At 36.0% G+C, this 21486-nt stretch overlaps 1 protein-coding gene across 3 annotated transcripts in view; it reads left to right on the top strand.

Annotated features, from left to right (window-relative positions):
• Positions 1 to 13664, top strand: part of LOC130730287 (protein SHOOT GRAVITROPISM 6) — a 31334-nt gene extending 17670 nt beyond the window's left edge. For 2 of the 3 annotated variants that reach the window (XM_057582248.1, XM_057582249.1), the window contains 24 exons: positions 828 to 970; positions 1071 to 1151; positions 1228 to 1328; positions 1658 to 1896; positions 1983 to 2092; positions 2913 to 3044; positions 3175 to 3249; positions 3343 to 3476; positions 3600 to 3672; positions 3841 to 3972; positions 5158 to 5333; positions 5410 to 5532; positions 6024 to 6084; positions 6173 to 6268; positions 6503 to 6603; positions 7010 to 7115; positions 7592 to 7705; positions 7797 to 7871; positions 8651 to 8749; positions 10140 to 10211; positions 10308 to 10393; positions 12049 to 12142; positions 12929 to 13036; positions 13111 to 13664. In XM_057582248.1, the coding sequence (XP_057438231.1) occupies positions 828 to 970; positions 1071 to 1151; positions 1228 to 1328; positions 1658 to 1896; positions 1983 to 2092; positions 2913 to 3044; positions 3175 to 3249; positions 3343 to 3476; positions 3600 to 3672; positions 3841 to 3972; positions 5158 to 5333; positions 5410 to 5532; positions 6024 to 6084; positions 6173 to 6268; positions 6503 to 6603; positions 7010 to 7115; positions 7592 to 7705; positions 7797 to 7871; positions 8651 to 8749; positions 10140 to 10211; positions 10308 to 10393; positions 12049 to 12142; positions 12929 to 13036; positions 13111 to 13284 (2705 nt within the window). In that variant the 3' untranslated portion in view covers positions 13285 to 13664. Of the gene's footprint in view, positions 1 to 827; positions 971 to 1070; positions 1152 to 1227; positions 1329 to 1657; positions 1897 to 1982; positions 2093 to 2912; positions 3045 to 3174; positions 3250 to 3342; positions 3477 to 3599; positions 3673 to 3840; positions 3973 to 5157; positions 5334 to 5409; positions 5533 to 6023; positions 6085 to 6172; positions 6269 to 6502; positions 6604 to 7009; positions 7116 to 7515; positions 7706 to 7796; positions 7872 to 8650; positions 8750 to 10139; positions 10212 to 10307; positions 10394 to 12048; positions 12143 to 12928; positions 13037 to 13110 lie in introns of those variants that run through there. The other variant, XR_009016302.1, reaches the window with a different exon arrangement.
• The last annotated feature ends 7822 nt before the right edge of the window (positions 13665 to 21486 follow it).

Genomic DNA, 21486 nt, shown 5'->3' with positions numbered 1-21486 from the left:
TGCTAGAAAAAAACACCCTTAGAAATTAACATTGTGAAAGTTGTGATTTCCAGTGAAATCAGAGGTGGTCAGAGTTCTCTGATCACTCTCATTGAAAGTGAGCAGTTTTATGCCTCTATTGAAACGTTGATGAATTTGTGTAACACTCATCGTTCATATCAGACTACCTACCAGTTTCTTCCCTATATTGATCAATGATATCAGTTGTCTAGTTTAGATTCCCATTAGCTCAATGCGAGGCCAGCTTCAATCCCTTCTAAATAGCATCAAGGTGAATCTCAATGAGTTTAAGATCTTACTTGCATAAGCGCTTTTAAAAAACACTTGGTTTCTATAGACGATCTGATAGGAACAGAATTTATTAGAAGTAATTATACAAAACTCTGGTTTTCGAGAGCCAGCCTCTCCTAATACTGGAATTCGAGAGTCCAGTCCCTCTCCTTAAAACACACAACTTCTGAATCATCAAATAGACTGCTGTATTCTATATTTATAACTACCTATCAGCAGTTCTCCTCAAGTATAACTGGCATAACTACAAAATAATCACATAACCAACTCTTAACTGCCCTAACTGCTGGTTACTGTTCACGCTCACTGTTCACACAGTCTCCTATCACGATCTTCCATAATGACTTGTCATGCAAAAATAGTGGGTATTTTTTTTTCTCTTGCATTGTTTTAAAGTTGAACAAAAGCTCTTTCGGAAATCATTATATAGTATTTATGCTCTCTTGTGTGTTAGATCTGATTCTGAGTTTGCTTCACCTCTTGTCAATGAGTGACATTTCCCAGATTTAGAATATGATGTTATTCTGATACTGCAGGTAATGCTGTCATTAATGCTGCTGAAAGTGGTTCACCATTTCCATTGAAAAGAAGGGATCAACTACTAGATTTTATTTTAACTTTAATGGGCCGGGATGACAATGATGGCTTTGCTGATTACAATGAACTTTTGCGTACTCAGGTATATAAAATGATGTTGAATGTGTTATGTGTAAGGTAAAGTCGCTTGTGAATTTAAGCCCATAGTATTTAAGTTTTCTAGTGTGTTCTATTTTATTTAGGCCCTTGCTATAAGTGCCTGCACTACGTTGGTCTCCGTTGAGCCAAAACTAACGGTTGAAACTCGAAACCATGTAATGAAGGTATGGGCTTTCATTTGATTTCATGAATATACATTATTTAGAATTTTTCATCTGAGTTTCCTGATGAATTTGGCAGGCGACATTGGGGTTCTTTGCAATACAAAATGACCCAGTTGATGTTGTCAATCCTCTTATAAACAATCTGATTACTCTGTTGTGTGCAATTCTTCTCACTGGGTAATTTAAGTAAAAGCTTCTTATCATTCTGCTTAAGTTTCTGGTTTGTTAATATTATTGCTTCATTTTTTCTTCATTGTTCCCCACGTCCTCTCTCTCTCTCTCTCTCTCTCTCTATATATATATATATATATATATATACAAATTCCTAGATCTTATTGTTCGTTCTGCATCTTGCACTTTTTGAATATAATATTATCTTTCATCTGTCTTTCTAAACACACATCACTCAGTTGATCTGGAAAATGTAACTGGACTTCACTATTATATCTTCCTGTGTGTAAAGGTTTTTTTTCCCCTTGTACTAATTAGTAAAACATAATATTTAGTGGGGAGGATGGAAGAAGTCGAGCAGAGCTGCTACTGCTTATCCTGAGGCAAATTGATCAATTTGTCTCTTCTCCTGTTGAATATCAGAGGAAAAGAGGTTGTCTGGCTGTCCATGAGATGCTTCTCAAATTTCGGATGGTTTGTGTTAGTGGGTACTGTGCACTGGGCTGCCATGGGAGTTGTGTACATAACAAGCAAATTGACCATACTCTATATGGGAATTTTTCAAAGCTGCCATGTAAATATGTTCTCTATGTAATGGCTTTGAATTTCTTTCCTTTTATTTATTATATAGCAAATTCAAATTTTTTTTTCAACCACCAGCTGCATTTGTATTGCCAAGTCGTGAGGCTTTGTGCTTGGGAGATAGGGTAATAATGTACCTTCCACGTTGTGCAGACACAAATTCTGATGTACGAAAAATATCAGCACAAGTATGTACCTTCGCTATCTTGTCTCTTGTGAAAATATGCACGACCTCTCTTTAAGTACTTGTATAGTATAGTTGTATCGTTTTCTGGAATATTAAGGTCTATGAATGCATACTCTGCAGTTTTCTTTCAGTGAGGAGGGCATTACTAGTGTGAGTGTCTTGTTCTTAAATAGTCCAATCAATTGTTTTTGTTAGTATTAGAAATTGGGATGCCTATACTCAACCACAAAAGCTAGCTCAAGAGTTGAGGTTTGCACAACCCTTATAAACACTTGATTGGCCTTATCTCTAGCCAATGTGGGACTTCTAACACACCCCCTCACGTCCAGGATTGAACAGACTGGAACGTGGGAACAACAACGGGTGGCCCAAATATGGGAGGTCTCCACACAACAAATGGATCTAGGATAGGCTCTGATACCATATTAGAAATTGGGATGCCTATACTCAACCACAAAAGCTAGCTCAAGAGTTGAGGTTTGCACAACCCTTATAAACACTTGATTGGCCTTATCTCTAGCCAATGTGGGACTTCTAACAGTTAGAAATATAATATAAAAAACCAATCATGTGTACTTTTCACCCAATAGCCAATGTAGATTGCAGACTGAGACCAAGTGGTCTAGAGTTTGATCCTTGTTGCTCCATTATTCTAATAATAAAAGTTGAATTTTAGCACATGGTAGGTAGGTCTGTGTATCGTCCACATTTCCTCGTGCATGATGGGGCCTGTTAGAAATATAATACAACCCATTCTTGTATCTTCACCAAACAACTTAAGCTTTTGGGATAGTTGGTTCATGACAGTTTTTGTTGTGCAGATTCTTGATCAACTCTTCAGTATTTCTCTTTCACTTCCAAAACCTGCTGGTTTTTCTATATCTGCTGAAGATATAGAATTGTCATACATTGCTTTGTCTTCTCTTGGAGATGTTATAGCCATATTGAGAAATGTAAGTTCATTGACCACCATGTTTATTACCTTTTTCTTCTTCTGTTAGCCTTTCTTGCATTTTTGTTGCAGAAGAGTTAAAAAATTAGACCTAAGATGTTCTTCGTTTTAATGTATGTATGCATATACAGGATACCTCCATTGATCCATCAGAAGTTTTCAACAGGATTGTTTCTTCCCTCTGTGTTTTACTGACAAAGGATGAGGCAATTATCTCTCTCTCTCTCTCTCTGTGTGTGTGTGTGTGTGGGGGGGGGGGTCATGTTATGGTTGATAACACTGTTGACACTCTTGTGCAGCTGGTTGCTATGCTGCATGGTTGCTCAGCAGCTATATGTGATAAGATCAAGCAGTCAGCTGAAGGTGCTATTCAAGCTGTTATTGAGTTAGTTACAAAGAGAGGGAGTGAACTGACTGAGATTGATATCTCAAGGTTTAAAGCATAGTTGATATACTAATATCATGTTATTTATGAAACTGCCTTTGGCTCTATAATCTTTTGATCTGATAAATTTTGAGCACAAGTTATGGTGACATGTAATATATGTGCTTACAGGACAACCCAATCATTGATCTCTGCCACCGTGCATGCAACTGATAAGCATTTGCGAGTGGAAACTCTAGGTGCTGTATCCTTTTGCCATTTGGAACCCACATGGTTCTTTATGTTATCTGAATATTATTTTGTTTTTCCTCTCGCGCTCTCTGTGTGTGTTGGATGGGGGGGGGGGGGGGACAGGGGATCAGTGTATATTGTTTTATGCTTCTGGTAGCTTCATCCTTTACTGTGCAAACAGATTGCTTCTTTGGCTGAAAATACTAGTCCGAAATCTGTTTTTGATGAAGTTCTGGCTACTGCTGGAAGAGATACAGTCACAAAGGATATATCAAGGTTACGTGGTGGATGGCCCATGCAGGACGCATTCTATGTAAGTTTTTCATCATTCTCGATGAGAACTTCTTTACTCCACTCTTATACAGATTATCCCCCTGTTCAATTTTAACCTAAAATATTTGCTCATAAAAATTACTAGTATGGCAGTAAAAACAACATACCCTGGAATTTGCTGCAGTCTATGATGCAAGGAAATGGGAATGGGTGTAGGATATGACCAGTACTCCATAAGGATATATTATTTTGTACAAAAAAATACGTTACTGTTAGTAGAACTTAGACAATAAATATCACATACTATTGGAATACATATACTCATGCTTAGCTCCAACTTAAAGACGCACTCGATAGCTCCTCTAGATTTTCGATTCCTGTGTACAATTAGTAGTTTGGCTCTTGTTACTATTGAGATCCTACATTGGCTAGAGATATAGCCAAAGTAGAGCTCATAAAGGCTTAGGAAATTCTCATCTCATAAGCTACCATTTGGGCTCGTGTTAGACCCACATTGTAACATATTCTTAGGCTTTGTTAACTTCTCTTCCTCCTGTATATGTGTGAGGAGCTGTACGCCTAACTTTCTAATCTCATTTGACCTCAATTTCTTCAATGCCTTAAAAGATTTTGGGTGACGATGTGGTCTTAGTTTCTCATGGTGTTCAACTGCTTTGGACAATTGTTGCAGGTCCCCTTGCTTTCTAGCTGTTAAGGTTTCACATTAGGTAGAGATATGATGAAATAGTTCTTATAAAGGGTAGAATAATTCTGCACCCTAAGCTAACTTTTGGGGTAGAGTTAGGCCTACCCAAGTTCTATGATTGTCTCAGAGTCTATCCAAGATTCATTAGTGGGCCACACCCGTAAATGGGTGACTTGCAGATGTCCAGTCTTGGAAACTTCATGCTCCAGGTGTCCAGCCCTAGGCATCAGGGGGTGTTGAGATCTTAAATTGACTAGAGATATGACCGAAATAGTCCTTATAAAAGGTAGAGAAATACTCACCCCTATGCTAGCCTATGGGGTAGAGTTAGGGCTACCCAAGTTCTAAGAATTCTAATGTATTCTTCTATCTTTCTACTTTGATACTTTCCCTCCCCTTGCTGTTTGTTACTTCTATTCTTCGAGCACATTCATATGATGTGAGTTTGATGCTGACATCTGTGCTTCTGTTTGAAGAACATGTTTATGAAATATTTGATTTGCATACATTTTACTCCAGGCATTTTCTCAGCACATGGTACTGTCAGCTTTGTTTCTAGAACATTTGATATCTGTCCTTAGCCAGATTCCTATTCTTAAAAGTGACGCGGATAGAGTTGAGGATAGCCAGGTGGACAATTATACAGAGGATGGCAAACTGGAAGCTGCAATTCTCGCTCTTACTGCTTTCTTCAAGTCTGTATCATCACTACATTTTGAAGTTAAGAGACATGAATGACCCAGAATTTTTACAAACCGTTCTTTGATGCAGAGGTGGCGGGAAAGTCGGAAAAAGGGCTGTTGAGCAAAACTATGCTTCTGTTCTTTCTGAGCTTATGCTGCTACTTGGAAGCTGTCATGGTCTAACTTACTCTGGTCAGCATGGACCATTGCGGTAGGGATCTAGCATATTACTTGAATGTTGAAATATCGAAGTGTGTCTTTATTGTTTTACGTTCAATGGGTATTTCTAAATTTAAATGTTGATTTTATCAAAGAACTTCAGAACATGTGTGTGTGTGTGTGTGTAAATGAATAGCAGACTCTAACACTGACAATAACTGGGGGCAGTAACTGTAAATTACATAGAGTTGTCATCAGCACTACTACTAACATACTCTAATATAGAATTTATGTTAATTTTTTATGGTTTTTAAATGAATTTGGGGAGATATTTAAATCTGTAAGGAAACCCCTTATGTGAGTTGTCATGTTCTGACCCATCATTCTGACTGGATGAAGGTACTAGGGAAACTGAAGACAGGGCTACATGATTAAGTAAACATAATATGTGTGAACAAAATTATGTTATTACACACAAACAGGCTCTGCGCACAACTGTACTTGTGGTCCTATATTTAATTCCTCTTTTATCTTCTTGTGCAGGAATCTTCTAACTGCATTTCAGGCATTCTGTGAATGTGTTGGCGACCTTGAGATGGGCAAGGTAGAAAACATTTAAAGTTCCTTATTTTTAGGGGTGTAAGATATGGTATTGTAAGCAAAGCAATATAACAAAATATTTCTTTCTCCAGATTTTAGCTAGAGATGGGGAACTATCTGAAAATGAGCGGTGGATTAATCTCATTGGAGACTTAGCAGGATGCATATCTATTAAGCGGCCAAAAGAGGTAATATGTTTTCAAGTATACTCCTATGAAGTTAGATACCAGTTTATATATCCAAATAAATACATATTTGCATGACCAGAAAGACAATGTTGATAAGATATTGGAGTAGTTTCAGTTTACATTGAAGAAACTGTAGACTTATTAGTTTGTGCTTCCTTTATTGATAAATAATGTTGGGGGCATAATGTGTTCTCTCATTTAATGAGAATTAACTATTTCTTGTGGAAAATTCAGGTACAAAATATTTGTCTATTTTTGAATAAATCATTGGATCGACAGCAGAAATACCAAAGAGAAGCTGCAGCTGCTGCATTGTCAGAATTTGTTCGTTATAGGTTTGTGTTCAACTTTACCCATTCTATATAGTTACATTCAATTTCTGCTCAAGGCAAATGGGCTTGAGCATTATTCACACAAACCAAATAGCTATTGCATTGAGGGGGTGGGGGTATTAGAAATACAAAACCGATCTTTGGTCTCCAACTAATAGTTTCAGCTTTTGTGAAAGTCAGTTTTTGAAGGGCCAGGGTTCGAACCCTGAGGAGGGATAATTTGTACTAATTTACTAACAACTAACATTTGCCTATAAAAGAAAAAAAAAACTGTTTAACGGTTAGCTATTGCAATTTGTAGTCTTCTTCTTCTCATAACAATACTTAATCACCAGTTACTTTGGCATATTCTAAAGAGATTCTGACTCTTGAGTGAATTTCTTATTGATGCCCATCATCAATTATACAGTGGTGGACTTGGTTCGCTTTTGGAGCAAATGGTTGAGGTTTTATGTCGACGCGTAACAGATGAGTCTTCTACTGTTCGGCGTTTTTGTTTGAGAGGATTAGTCCAGGTCGCAATTTTCAACCTATGTTATTTTGTTATGTAACTATTCCTTCTTCATTTTCAATTGTGCTTATCTTAACATTAACTACTCTTTCAAATGGTTGATTGCTTGCAAATAATATGCTCTTTTTTTAAAATAGTTTATTTTTCTATCTAATGAAATCTGCACATGTTCAAATAACTCTTGTTCACTTGTCATGAAATGAAGATTACGTTTTATTTAAAGTATTCATTTCTTAAAAGCTTTCTATCAGACTGTCTGCAAAATTATTTCATTATAGTAAGCTTATTTTTGTTTAATGCAATGCAATTTCAATAATCCTCGCATATGATAGTTGTTTATCTCACCAGTAAATTTATCTCTATTTGGGTGTTATATTTATGTTCTGTAAAATTTTCAATTGTAGGGAGATGTGTATACTCCCCTATGCTTCATTATACTCGCTTTTAAAGAATTGACGTTTCCAAATATTGAAGTTGCAGATCCCATTGATTCATATTTCGAAGTATACGACTCAAATCTTGGGTGTTATACTAGCTCTGTTAGATGATTCTGATGAATCTGTACAATTAACTGCAGTATCATGCTTACTGATGGTGAAGTTCTTCATCTACTGTATTTGATTGTGTGTGTATTTTCAAACCATTTTAATTCAGGAATTTACGTTGTTGCTTTTTGACCTTTCAGATTCTTGAATCTTCACCTAAAGATGCAGTTGAGCCCATATTGCTTAATCTTTCAATACGGCTTCGAAATCTTCAAGTTCGTCTATTAACTCTTCTCGGTATCGCTTGAATTTTATTTTGCATTTTTATTTCTTAACTTCCATACGGAAATTCAGGTGATATTTTTCTCCTGTAGATCAGTAGATGTGCAATTGAATTTTTTTGTCAAGCCTTTACATCTTTAGCTTTGGCATCAGTTAGACTAGATTATCGATTTTAAAATATTTTACTGTTGAACCTATTACTATTAGTGTTTGATTGTTTTACATTTTGTAAGGCTCCAAACGTAATTTGAGGTAATGGAGGTCTATTGCTCCTTTTCACAAAAGTGCCTCATTACGTGAACCTCCACTGACAATCGAGTAGTGCTAGTCGTAGCCCTTGACCTAATTCGTAGAATGAACCTGAGTTTGAAGTTAAGATATTGAATCAAATTATATATACAACAATATCAACAACAACAAAAGTCTTATCCCACTCGACGAGGTCGACTATGTGGATCACACTATGCCATTGCGCTCTTTCAAAAACCAAATTTTGTGGGAGAATTAATAAAAATTATTTCTATCAATAAATATTTTCAGTTATTTACTTGAGCCATCTTTCTCTCTTGGCTGTCTTCTTTAACCCCAAACCTATAATTGTTAACTAGATCATTTTATCCTCCCTTAATACTACTACTTAAACAACAACCACGCCTTTTCCTACTATGCAGGGCGGACTATTAATAAAATTTCTGTTTCTATAAAGATATAGAGACCCGTCTGTTAATTAATCTTTTTGGAGAAATACTAACACCATTCGTTATAAAAACAGACAAGCATGAATGCAAAGATGCGAGCCAGTTCTTTTGCAGTATTTGGAGCACTAAGCAATTATGGAGTTGGTGCACTAAAAGAGGCATTTGTTGAGCAGGTATGTTGCTAAATCTGATTTCAGTTGTAACTTTTTTTGCCCCTTCCCATTTTCTATATTATGGAATCCAATAAATTAGTGGATTCCATCTGTTCACCAGCAAAGCCAATATATAGATGATTGTAACTAGTGGATATTTCTAAAATGGGACAGCTAAAGGCCTTTACCTTTTTAATAAGGAAAACCTGTTCCATGGAGGCATGCTGGCCTAGGTCTGCATTGCAATTTACTGTTATTTTCCATTTTTGTTTGCTTACTACAACTAACTAACATATAGTACTTTACCAGGATTTGCTCATTTCGTGATTACCTGTGTATGGTTAATTAACTAAGAGATAAAAACAGAGAAGAAGCAGGCACATTTAAATTTTTGTCTGTATAGACTATTTGCCTCTATCTCTGTGACACTGCCAACCAATGATTCCTTTACTTTCCCGTTCTAGAGCCCTAAGGAAGCTTTGATGCCCAGACATTTCATTTTATCTCCGCAATGAACTATCAATTTCCAGATACAAATTTCATTCTCATGTCAGATTGTCAGTGGCACCATTTGTCTTGATTTGACTTCGTAAACCCACTGCATCCAGTAGAGTTTTTTCCTTGCGGAAAAGGTGCTACAGTCCATTTATCATCGGAATCCATGGCTTGTAATTCCTCTTGCATAGCAGTCTACCATTTAGGAATTTTCACAGCCTGATGGTAGAATTTTAGAAGTCTATTGGCACCAATTCTTCCGCCGAGGTTGTCGGCCTCTCCCCTTCTTGTTTTTCCTTGGTATTGCTCCCGGGTCTGTGTGGTATTATTCCGTGTTCATTTGGTTCTTCCCTGTTTTCTACTCGTGTACATAGTGCTGCTGCCTATCCGTTTTACCTTGGCTGAGTGTGCTAACTAACTCTTAAGGAGGTTTCCAAATATGAGAAGAATAATCTGATCTCTTTTGTATTTTGAATCTCCCACTTTACAAATGAGAAGTTGAATGACAAGAACTACTTGGATTGCCATGATGCCGTGTAGGTATGGTTTTTGGGCCTAGGATTGTCTGGCTCTCTCTAAAAAGGCTATTGGCATTGCTTAGTATGAAAAGACTAGTAGCCCCAGGCTGATTATCAGCTTTTATCTTTGCTATGGTAGCCTAGGCTTATTGATTTGATCCTAAGTTTTAGGGATCTTGATACTGTCTCTTTTCTCTCTGTGTGTCCTTTGTAAATATACAATAGAAACTATTAAGATTCAAATTCAAGTTATTCAACTAATTCCAAGGTATGATGTCTTCTCTTTCTTTTGGCAAACCTTGTAATTGCATGATAGGCTAACTGAACCGGTCATTGTCATATATTAGCTTCTTAATATTACAGCAAGCTCGTTTCATTCCAATGATTGTTTTTCCAAGGTACATGCTGCTGTTCCTCGTCTGGTTTTGCATCTTCATGATGAAGATTTTAGTGTCCGACTAGCCTGTCGGGTAATTAACCACCATCTTGGATTTTCTAGAATTGGAGATTTGTGAATAAACATCTGACATGATAATTATTTCTTTCTGAAACATACTGGCTAGCAGAATACTCTGAAACGAGTTTGCCCATTGATGGAAATTGAAGGATTGATCGCCCTGGTAAACACACACAGTTTCCTTTCTGATCACCGGTATGGTTTAAGAGATTGTAAAATTGCATAGTTTTGCAATTATTTTCAGAGGGCTTAAAGGCTCAATTAGGCCCTATAATTGTAAAGGCAATCAAATCCGGTCCCTGTAAAATTTTCGCATCAAATTGGATCCCTAAATTTCTTTTTTTAATCCAATTAAGGACAAAGTGTGCCAACAGCTGATGTGGCTCGATTTTTAGCCTAGTCAGCTTTTCCACATGGCATTTTGATTTTTTTTAAAATTGAAAATTTTGAATTCTTAATTTTTTTAATTCCAACTCATAACATTAAAAAAAAACCTAATCTAATCTAAAAAAAACCTAACCTAATCAGAAAAAAAAAAAAATCTCACCACTTAAACATCTTCATCATCATTCATCTTCAAAACCAGAAATTCACCACTTAAACATCTTCATTCATCTTTATTCTCATTCATCTTCAAATCTTTATTCTCATTCATCTTCAAATCCATAAATTTAAGAACCCATAAATTTATCCTCCTCTTCATCCTCATTCATCTTCAAATCACTAACTAACCTAAACACCAAACTAAATTAAAATTCCTAAATACCTAAATAACCCCAAACCCCTTAAGATAAATCCCCCTTCCTCTTCTATTCTGCAAATTTGCAAAATTCCATTGTGAAAAAATTACAGTGAAGAGAAAGAAGGATCAGATCTAGGAAACAGTAAAAAAATGAAACATTGGCACAACCACAAACAAGTTAAGAGCGACAGAAAGTTTTCAACTAAGTGGCAATGCTCCACCGCTCCAACATGCAAAACCTTCCAATGAATTAAGCATCTAAACTCCCTCACAATTGAAGAAGTCCACAACCAGGCTTTCCCTTGAATTAAGCTCAATAAGTTGTCCCAATCTAGATTTTCGTTAGAAAACACCAGTCTATTTCGCAAACAACCGAAATCAACCCTCCATTGGAAACATCTAACTCATCCACGTACAAATCCTCAGTGCTCCGGAAAACCGCGTGCAGCCAGACCACCGCGGTGCCGACGAGGAGCGACATGAGGACGCTGAGCCAGATCTCGGTGAGGACGAGCGCAACAACCGTGACTACCCAGAGCGCGATGAGGAGGAAACGGTGGTCGACGGTGCGGGAGCGGACTACGACAGGGCGGTCGCGAAAGAAGAAGAGGAAGAACCAGGCGAGGAAGCCGGTGAGGTTGGGGAAGGAGGTGTTTTTGGGGGAGGAGAAGGTTTTAGCCCATATCTCGATTGGGTCTTGTTTGAGCAGAGAGTGAGGGTCTTGCTCTTGTTCTTCATCTGGTTTGCTGGGTTGGTGGTGAAGGGTGTGGAAAGGAAAATGGATCTTCTTAAATTAGGTTTTCAGATTAGGTTTAGTTTTTTTTTTAGATTAAGTTTTTTTTAATGAGTTGGAATTAGTTTGTATTAAAAAAAAAAGATAAAAGCCACCTGTCAATGATGACAGTGTAAAAATTAAGACACATCAGACCCAGTCACACTTTGGACCCAATTAGATTAAAAAAAAAAATTAGGGACCCAATTTGATGCGAAAATTTTACAAGGATCAGATTTGATTCCCTTTACAATTTCAGGGACCAATAGAGTATTTAAGCCTTTTCAGAGTTTTCTTTTGAAAAAATATTACATCTGTCTTTTTTTGTGTTTTTAGAAGTGACTATGAGGACTTTCTCCGAGACATTGCAAAGCAGTTCATTCAGCATCTTCCATCCAGAGTTGATACTTATATGGCTTCTACAGTGCAGGTTCTTATTCACTTTGCTGGGTTGCTGCTATACAACATAACTAATTAATTTCAATTCATGCGTGCTTTTTACTATAACATGAAATCAGTCATGACTTTATACTAGCTGAAATTGAGATCATATCAAGGGGTGCTCTTTTATTTTCTTTTGTTGCGGTCTTCCATTCTGGAACAGTTCCGCTCTCTTTGGATCCTATGGATTGTTATCTTTTTTGTTTTTTCCATTTTAGTTAAAATGGACTCTAATGTTTTTTTTATAACACGCAAAATTACAGCTGTACGGTTCTAATTTGGATATTGTCCTGCTTAAGTTATCTCTAAGTTTCACTTTTCTTTATTGGAAGAGTTATCTGCAACTGTTCTAGGTTTAATCGTACTGTTCCTCATCTCTTCATTTTGTCATATTTTATTACTCCAAAACTTGCGATACACTTCTTTTGTGGTAGTGAGCATGATCTTTTGACTCTGTCTGTCCTTTGTATATCTTGGAATGTATCTGATTCCTGCTAAATTTATCTAGATTTTCTTTTCATGGACTTTCTACTTGATTATTTTCACCGTTGAGACTATTATGAAACATGGAATAATTCTAAAGTAATAAAGTCTAGACTTCAATTTTTCATGGATTTTCTACTTGATTATTTTCACTGTTGAGAGTATTATTAAACATGGAATAATTCTAAAGTAATAAAGTCTAGACTTCAATCCAATGCTTTGTGAATAAATTTTCTTTCTGTTTAAATCTAACGTCATGAGAATTTAGCTGTTTGCTTTGTTGATGAGGCAGGCTTTTGATGCACCATGGCCTATAATTCAGGCAAATGCTATGTACATGTGTGGTAGCATGCTCTCTCTATCAGACAATCAGCATATTTTAGCTGACTACCATACACAGGTATTTCCTGGATATGCTTTTGCTCTGGCATTTCTGTTAAAATTGAAGTTTCACCAGATCTGTATCCTCTTTAGGTATTTGGTATGCTGGTGGGAAAAATGAGTCAATCTCCTGATGCTATTGTTAGAGCAACATGTTCTTCTGCTCTGGGCTTGTTGCTGAAGTCCTCCAATTCATGTTCGTGGAGAGCTGTTCATCTTGATCGGGAAGACTCGACAATAAGGAACCATGATGCGGAGTCTACGTGAACTACAAATTCAAAAAGGTATAATCAGAGTCATGATGAGCCATGAGCTTGAAGCACCCGAGAATTGGCCGAACGGATTAGTCTGCTGCTCCTGCATATTTGTGGGGTTCATGTGCAAGTCATTTACCTACCGGTAGATACGATATGTACAGTGTTTGGTGCCTCTAACCACCTCCTTTGTAGTAAAGTCATTTGTGGGGTTCATGTGCAAGTCTTTTGTTGTAAAGTTTGATAAAGGACCTCCAATTTCTTTCCTTTTCTTTCTTTCTTTAATGTACATGAATACAGTTCATGTTAATTGTTTGTATTGTTGTATATTAGTTAAACTTCATGGAAATAAAACATCACTGTATGGGTATATTTTTAGTTGGCTTAATTGCACATTTGGTACCCCACTTTTACATTTCCCATGATTTTGGTCCCTAACAAAATTTAATTGCATAACGCATCCCCCACGAATACTTCCGTTTGCAAGAATGGTTTTCCGTCTAAATTCCATCCAAATTTTAACGGAATGATGATGTGGCATTTTATAATAAATATTTAATTAAAAAATAATAAGATTTTAATCAAATAATGTTTCTCTTTGGTCCTCTCTCTTCACCACCACTCCTTCCCTCAACCACCACTACTCCTCTTCTTTCCTCTCCCACCACCACTCCTCGTCAACTTCCCAAATTTCTTCTTCCATCTTTACCATTCTTCTCCTACAATCATCATTTTTACTAACAACAACAATAATCAAAACAAAAACATTAAAACCCCAAGATATGAAAACGATGAATAAACCGGGGAAAGAAGGAAGAAGAAACAAATTGAATCTTTCTACAGTAAAGATAAGAAGAGAAAAGTCATGTTATTGCAAGAAAGATCACAACCTTCTCTTGTTCCATTTTTCTTCCACCGATTCAAATCCCACACAAAAAATTCCAAGATTTGACGGAAATCCTCAAGTGATTATGGCTAATTTCTCGAGGAATTAGTTTGGATATGCAACCCAGTTGAACCTCCGCCATTATCAACCTCTGGGTCTTCATGGAGCCACCGTAGCAGAGCACCCAGCCACCATGCGATCTCCCCTTATCCAGCACCGCCGCCAATTGAACCCTAAATCCACAATTTGGGGCAAAACGGTGGAGCATAGCCACAACGCAATCTCATTTCCTCCTCCTCTGAAGGTCGCGATTCTAAAACTCATCCATTGATGCACCTCCCTGCAACCTCTCTCATGAAAGTTAATCTCCGATTTGGGTTTTGGGATTGGGTGAGGGGGGAATTAAGGAGGAAGAAGTTGAAGAACAAAGTGTGTATTGAGATTCTGGGTTGTGGTTTTCTGGTAGGTTTCTAGGTTGGATGAGGTTGAGGGGGAGAAATCGATGGTGGGGTTCTGGGTTGTGGGTTGCTAACCGTGTTTCTGGGTTGGATGAGGGGAAAAGAGATTTTTGTGGTTTATGGTGAAAGCTTGTTGATGGGTTTTGAGTTTGAAGATTGATGATTTCTGGCCAAGAGAGGGTGAAAGTTGTGGGTTGTGGTGGTGGAGTAGGCGGTTGTTGTTGCTGTTTGTCAAGGTTGGTGTTGGGAAGGAGGAGTAGTTGTGGTTGAGGGGGAGGAGGAGTGGTGGTAGATGGAGAGGTAGCAACAAGTAAAATGTTGTTTAATTAACAAATTATTTTTTTCAATTAAAATATAAATTTAAAAAGCCACGTCAGCAAAAAACGTTAAGTTTTAGACGGAAAACCATTTCTGCAAACGGAAGTATTTGTGGGGGATGAATTATGCAATTAAATTTTGTTAGGGACCAAAATCGTGAGAAATGTAAAAGCGGGGGACCAAATATGCAATTAAGCCTTTTTAGTTTCACATTATATTATCATCTCAAGAAGGCGCATAAAGCTAACTTTATCATTGAAGTTAATACCATGAAGGAAATATGGAAACCTCCTGTGCTATTCATTACGAATAGACAACTCACGGAACATAAGAACTGCTCACATAGTCACATGTCCTTATTTATATCAGAATAATTATTATTAAAGGTGAATTTGTTTAGAATCATTATTATTAAAGGAGAATTTGTTTTGAATCAAGCTGCACTTGTGTATGTTTTGTTTTGTAACTTTGAGCAATTATATTTGTTTTTATACGTATTCACTAGATAGAGAGTTTTGATAAAGCTATGAAGGATTCTCGAACTGCAATAAGAAGGTAGATAACTTTTTTCTCTATCTCTATATTTCATCTTTTCCTTTCTTTCTCATCTTATTTCGGTGTAAATATCCAATTGGGATGTCTTCAAAGTATTTTCCTTCTTAAAAACAACAATTGTACAGGAAAATAGAATACAAACAAAAAAGAAACAACTTTTATATATTCATCCACTTTCCCTTTTATATCATTTTTTGTCATTTTTTTTTTCATTTCACTTCATGCAGTATATGTCGCACTTGTCTTCTTTCTTTGTTAACCTCACAGTTTTCTCCTCAATTTCTATACGAGGTGGATTTTATTTTGGATACATGTAGTCGTGGAAGTGGACTGGGTCATAAGAAACTTGTGCATATCGAATTGAAAGGGTGGACTGGAAAAGGCTCAGGACTTCCCACGTAGTTGTTTGATCAGGGTTCTTTGTCCGGAGAATGTTGTCCTCATCTTCATTATGGTGGAGAAGACACGGCAGAAAACCTCAAAGCTACGAGTCAATTAATAGAGAGCAGTTCTTACATCGAAATTAACCTAATATTTATTTAATATAATTAGTTACAAATATGAGATATATTCAAAAAAATAAAATAAAGATATACATTGTTTTTATTGGTGCCACAAATATATTGGTTAAGGAGAAAAGTTGTAGAAAAAACTATTGGAAGTCATACATCGTGTTTGATGTTTAGTATTTTTCCAAAGGTGTTGATAATAAAAAAATTATCTTGTTCTTAACTAATTCTCTAGCGATAAAGTTTTTTTTTCCAAATGGTATCTCATTTTCTGTTACAACTAATGAAATTGTGATAAGTTAATTAAAAAATGCATTGGTCTTACATGAACGATTTTTTATTGATATGGTATAATTTCATTCGTGGGACAGGAAATGGGACACCATTTCGAGACAGATTCGTGAATCCTAATCAACATTTGTTGATATAACCTCTCTTCCTTTTTAGTGTCAAATTTATAATTATCACACATTAAAATAATTAATATCCCTAACTATATTAAAATCTCTGTCTAATTTGCTAATATATTATTTTTTTAATACACTATCTCAATAAGTTTCTCATTTTAATTATTTAGATAAAAATGAATAAGTGTAATTAGTACTACTATAAAAACAAATAAAATGATCTTGAATATTATAATAACAAATAAATAAATAGTAAGAATAGGAACTTTTTTTAAATAACAATCATAATAACAACGATATAGAGATTTATTGTTTACGGTGATATTTGGTAAACAAACATCCTTCGAATTCGACTAGAAGAAGTTTAAGAGTGTGGGTTTCTTTTGGGAAAACGTCTTGTCAAAGTGTTGTATGCGAAAGGTGATTTTCGACAAACGAGAGTCAAACGTTAACTTATAAGCGAAACAAATGATTTATAAAAACTGGGAACTTGATTTCATTAAACAAAACGTAAAGTACATAAAACGTGACTTAGAAGCAAAAAGGAAATTGCATTAAACGGAAAAAATCGACAGGAAAAGAAAGGAAATCGAACATAACAACTGTAACGCCCCAATTTCTCAACTGAAGAATCACATTAGTTACCTGACGAGTCTAAGGACTATTTTGCAATCCTAATATACAAGGTAATTTTTTTTTTGAAAAGAACTAGACACTTCATCACTAAAGCGAATACACCTATCACTTGTTTGATAGCATAACCCTCAAAATTAAACATGTACCCAACATAATAATATACATAGTTGTAGAGTAATTCATGATATCGTAAACATGGTTCAAAATAAGTATGCACACTTAGACAAGTGGCAAAAGCTGGGTTTTAATGACAGTTTTCAAATGGAGAAGAAGACTTAAACATAGTCTACAAAAAGAAAGTTAAACTGCTTCTCCATCGCTACTCCGACGCCTACGATCCCTGTCTCCAACTCAAACATAGCTAAGCTTCGGGGGAAGGACCTCCATCGCTTAATAGCGTTAAGCGCCCAAACAACAAGTAGCAAACATAAAGGGTTAACTCCATGCAATTACCTCACATAAAAAGAGAAAAATATGCTATTGAAATTTAATTACAAGGCATGGTAATCAAACTAACAACTTATATCAAGTTAAATGACGAATCATCGAACAACATAGCATCAGATGTTAGTGCCTTAAATGCGGCTATATGCTGCTACCAAAATGGATCGATCAATAATGTCTCGCAAGACAGGACAGATGAGGGACGAAAACCCCTGAACTGCCACTTAATAACGCCCATGAAAGACGAGACAGACGGAGAACGATAACTCCTGAATGCCACTTAATAACGCCCATGAAAGACGGGACAAACGGAGAACGATAACTCCTGAATGTCACTTAATAACGCATCGAAAGACGGGACAGTCATGTGGAACGACAACCACTGTACTGCCACTTGGCGTCTCGAAAAACGGGACAACCACGTGGAACGAAAACCACTGGACTGCCACTTTAGTTTCAACCCTATATGCCAAAGTCAGCCAACCACATCTCGTGACTTCATTAGTCACTCGATCAACAATTCCAAGTCCAATAATCAAGTCAGAGTAACCACATGTTATTCATATTCTCAACAAGCAAAAGTGATCAATTTAATTATGCATACCAGTTCATTAAGTAAATCATTATGCAATGAATAATGGCCTAAGCCCAAGAAAACAAAGGCGTAAGCCTTAAATTTAACAATGGTCAAAGCCTCATAAAACATTTAGCAGAAGCCTCAGAAACGAAAGCGTAATCATATGTAATTATGTATATATCACAGTAAAACATATCAACTTCGCAAGGACACTTCTATACTGAGTTACCCTTAATTACCTTCGTGAGTAGTAGTAGTGCATAGAAGTTGCGAACCTCGTGACCCTTCAGATCTTAGAAAATTATTTTCTTTCGTAAAGCTAAGCTTCAAGATCCTAGCTTCCACTCCCAAAACTTAAGAATCTTCTCACACTCAACGTAAACACTTAAAAAATTTCACCAAAACATAAATCACACAAAACAAGTGTGTGCTTGTATCCTCTCGTGTGTATTTTCAAATGCTTCTGTCCATCTTTTTCAAAGCAATTCAGGTTGATATATATATAGGCTTCCATCAAAACTTAAGTGTGAAGGAAAAGAGCCAAAGAGTGCCACGTCCAACTTGCAAAAAGCATGAGTTGGAAGAATATGAATGAATCATGCAAGAAATTAAGCATGAGGTGCCATGCTTAGATACTTCTTACCATCCTTAGTCATAAAGCTAGCTGGTGGTGGCAAGTAAAAATTGGACGTGTCAAATGCAGGAAGAGAAAATTGCATTGTCATGGTTATTAACTTGATGATGAATCATGCAACAAGGAGGAGGTGGAGAAATTGCAACTTACAAAAGCAGCTTAGTCATGGAAATGATGACAGAGACTAGCTAAATAATTATTTTCTCTGCCGCTTCTTATCTTCTCTAATTGTTTAATTTCATTTATATCCTTCTTTTCTCCATGGCTGTGTGCGTGAGTGTATGTTTTCGTTTGTTTATTTTTTTTCAATTCTATTAAACTACCACTATATCTGATGATTTGAGATATATATATATATATATTGAAATAGGAAATATAAAGTTTAGATTAATTTAGGTAGTGTATGATTTAACTCATAGAGTTAATGGAAAAATATTAGGAAGCTGACTCATCCTAAAAATTATAAGGAACTCTATAATATAATTTAAGATCACTTTGAGCAAGTTTAAATGATCAAAAAACAAATGATCAAAAAACAAAGTGTCAACAAAAGCACTATTATTAAGTAACATATTAGTATATATGTAAATTCTTTCTTCAAGTTTACTTTCTTCTTCTCTTTTTATTTATTAAGTCACTTAAGTGACTCTTCTTCTTCTTCTTTTCTAAACTTTCAACTTTTCTTTTCTTTTCTTTATTTTTAAAGAAAATAAAACAATTTGAAATTAAAAAAACGTTTAAATAATTTCCATGATTCGCAATTAAATTCGAGTCAGGAAAATAACATAAAAATAATAGAATAAAAATACTAAATTAATTAATATAACAAAAATAAATAAATACACTAGTTATTTATTTCAGGGTCTTACAACAACAAGCTTGAAAGCACGAAATGCAGAGAAGGTAAACGATTGGTTCTGCAACATACTCCTTCATTGTCACGTTAGGCTCTTGAAGTCTCTTTGATGCGGACATGTGAGTTTTTTAGTGAGTTTTTTGGAGTTGAGTTGGGAACCCTTTCTTCTGAATGATCTTCTCCTATTTATAGTACTCCATTGCTTCACATGTCCTTGGCGGTTTTTCCCTCTTCTGAATGAATTAGTGGGCTTGTCACCCCACGATCTCATGCTTGTTCCAGAAGCTTCTTGCGTCGTGGGAATGGGCATGCATTCCAATCGTTTGCCTGCATCGTGGGTGACTTGTGTCGTGGGCGGGGGCACACGCTCATAACCGTTTTTCTTGCATCGTGGGTGCTCGCAAGTGTTCACAACTGCCCGCCCTTTTCGTAACTGCTTCAAGCATTGTGTTTGTCGAATTCCACCATCGACTTAACTTGTTGATATAACTTGGTGTTTTTTCTGGCTCTTCTCAGGTCAAATCTCGACATGAATCGAGAACCCTTCCAAGTGTGCTCTATGCTGACAAATCTTATTAAGCCAAATTTTAGGTTAACACTTATACTAATTACTTTAAGGGCCAGATTAAGGTGGACACTTGTAAAAATCGTATATGATCGACCAAATGTGTTTTTAGTCATTTCTCTCCCTTCACCTTCTCCCTCTCCACCGCACCCCCACCCTTTCTCCCTCCCTCTCCTCTACCCTCATCACCCAGCCCGTTCTCCCTCCTCCCCCGCTCACCCTCCCCGTAACACTTATATTTTTTTTCTTGGTTTTTCTTGCACACTAATTTAGGTACGGAGCATTTTTCTAACATATGTCTAGATAACTAATACTATAAGTTATCTATCGACGAGTGACCACTTAATTTTTCTCACACACTAATTTAGCTGTGAGACATTGTCAAACAATCAATTATTTTAAAAACTCAAATTTTTAAGTAAGTATCCTATTAATGGTTTTATATTATTTTTTCCAACAAAAAATCTAGAAGAGTATTTTCCTAGGTAAATTTTGTGGTACCCTGAATTTTTTTTGGGTATTGTACCTGTATTAAGTAATTTAATAGATTAATATCATGTTATTTAAGGTAAAAACTATATCTTTAGATTTTACTTTACTTATCAATTAACTTAACTTTATCTTATGAAAGCATATTTTAATTAAAAATGAATGAGTGGTGGAAACGAATGATGGTGATGGAGATGTGCGGAAAATGACCACGGTTGATGGATGAATAAAGCTCGGAAAACATAACTCGCAAATCTCACGTCCTAAGAATGCAACGCTACATTAATACGATAGAATAAAATCAAACTTTGAATCAGTATATTGAATCTTTATTATCAAATGAACTCATTTTGGGTACCACGCCTTAATCTGACTTAAGGTACTACAACAAGCACCATTTTCCTGATATATGTCTACAAACTAATATAAGTTATCTGTCGACTACATGCTTGAATCTTCACGACAGAATTATTCTTATAAATTATCCTTAATTCCTTATTTCGACAGCATTTTTTCGGTAAACATTGAATTGAATCTTCACGTATCTTCTCTGCAACATTTTGTTTGCGTCCCGGCAGAGTATTTGTGGTGCAAAAGATCACCTTACCACTTCCACATGATTCTGGTCCCAACCCAAGCACTCGGATAATCCAATGTTTATTGCATATGCACTTACATCACCAATATAAAAAGTTCAGACTGTTTTTTTGTGATTTTTCACCCGATAATACACTCAATTATGATTCTTATCTCTCTTCCTATTATATCATTTTATGAATTATGTCTATCACATCTTTTTGTTTCTTTCTTTCTTTTTAATATTAATTTAAGTGAAACCTACGCCGGTCGAACACAGTTGGTAGATAATTGGACTTTTTAGA

This window comes from Lotus japonicus, chromosome 1 (assembly GCF_012489685.1).
Source record: "Lotus japonicus ecotype B-129 chromosome 1, LjGifu_v1.2".
Lineage (NCBI taxonomy): Eukaryota > Viridiplantae > Streptophyta > Magnoliopsida > Fabales > Fabaceae > Lotus > Lotus japonicus.
Note: the sequence above shows the minus strand (reverse complement) of the source record. Positions and strands in the feature narration are given on the sequence as shown.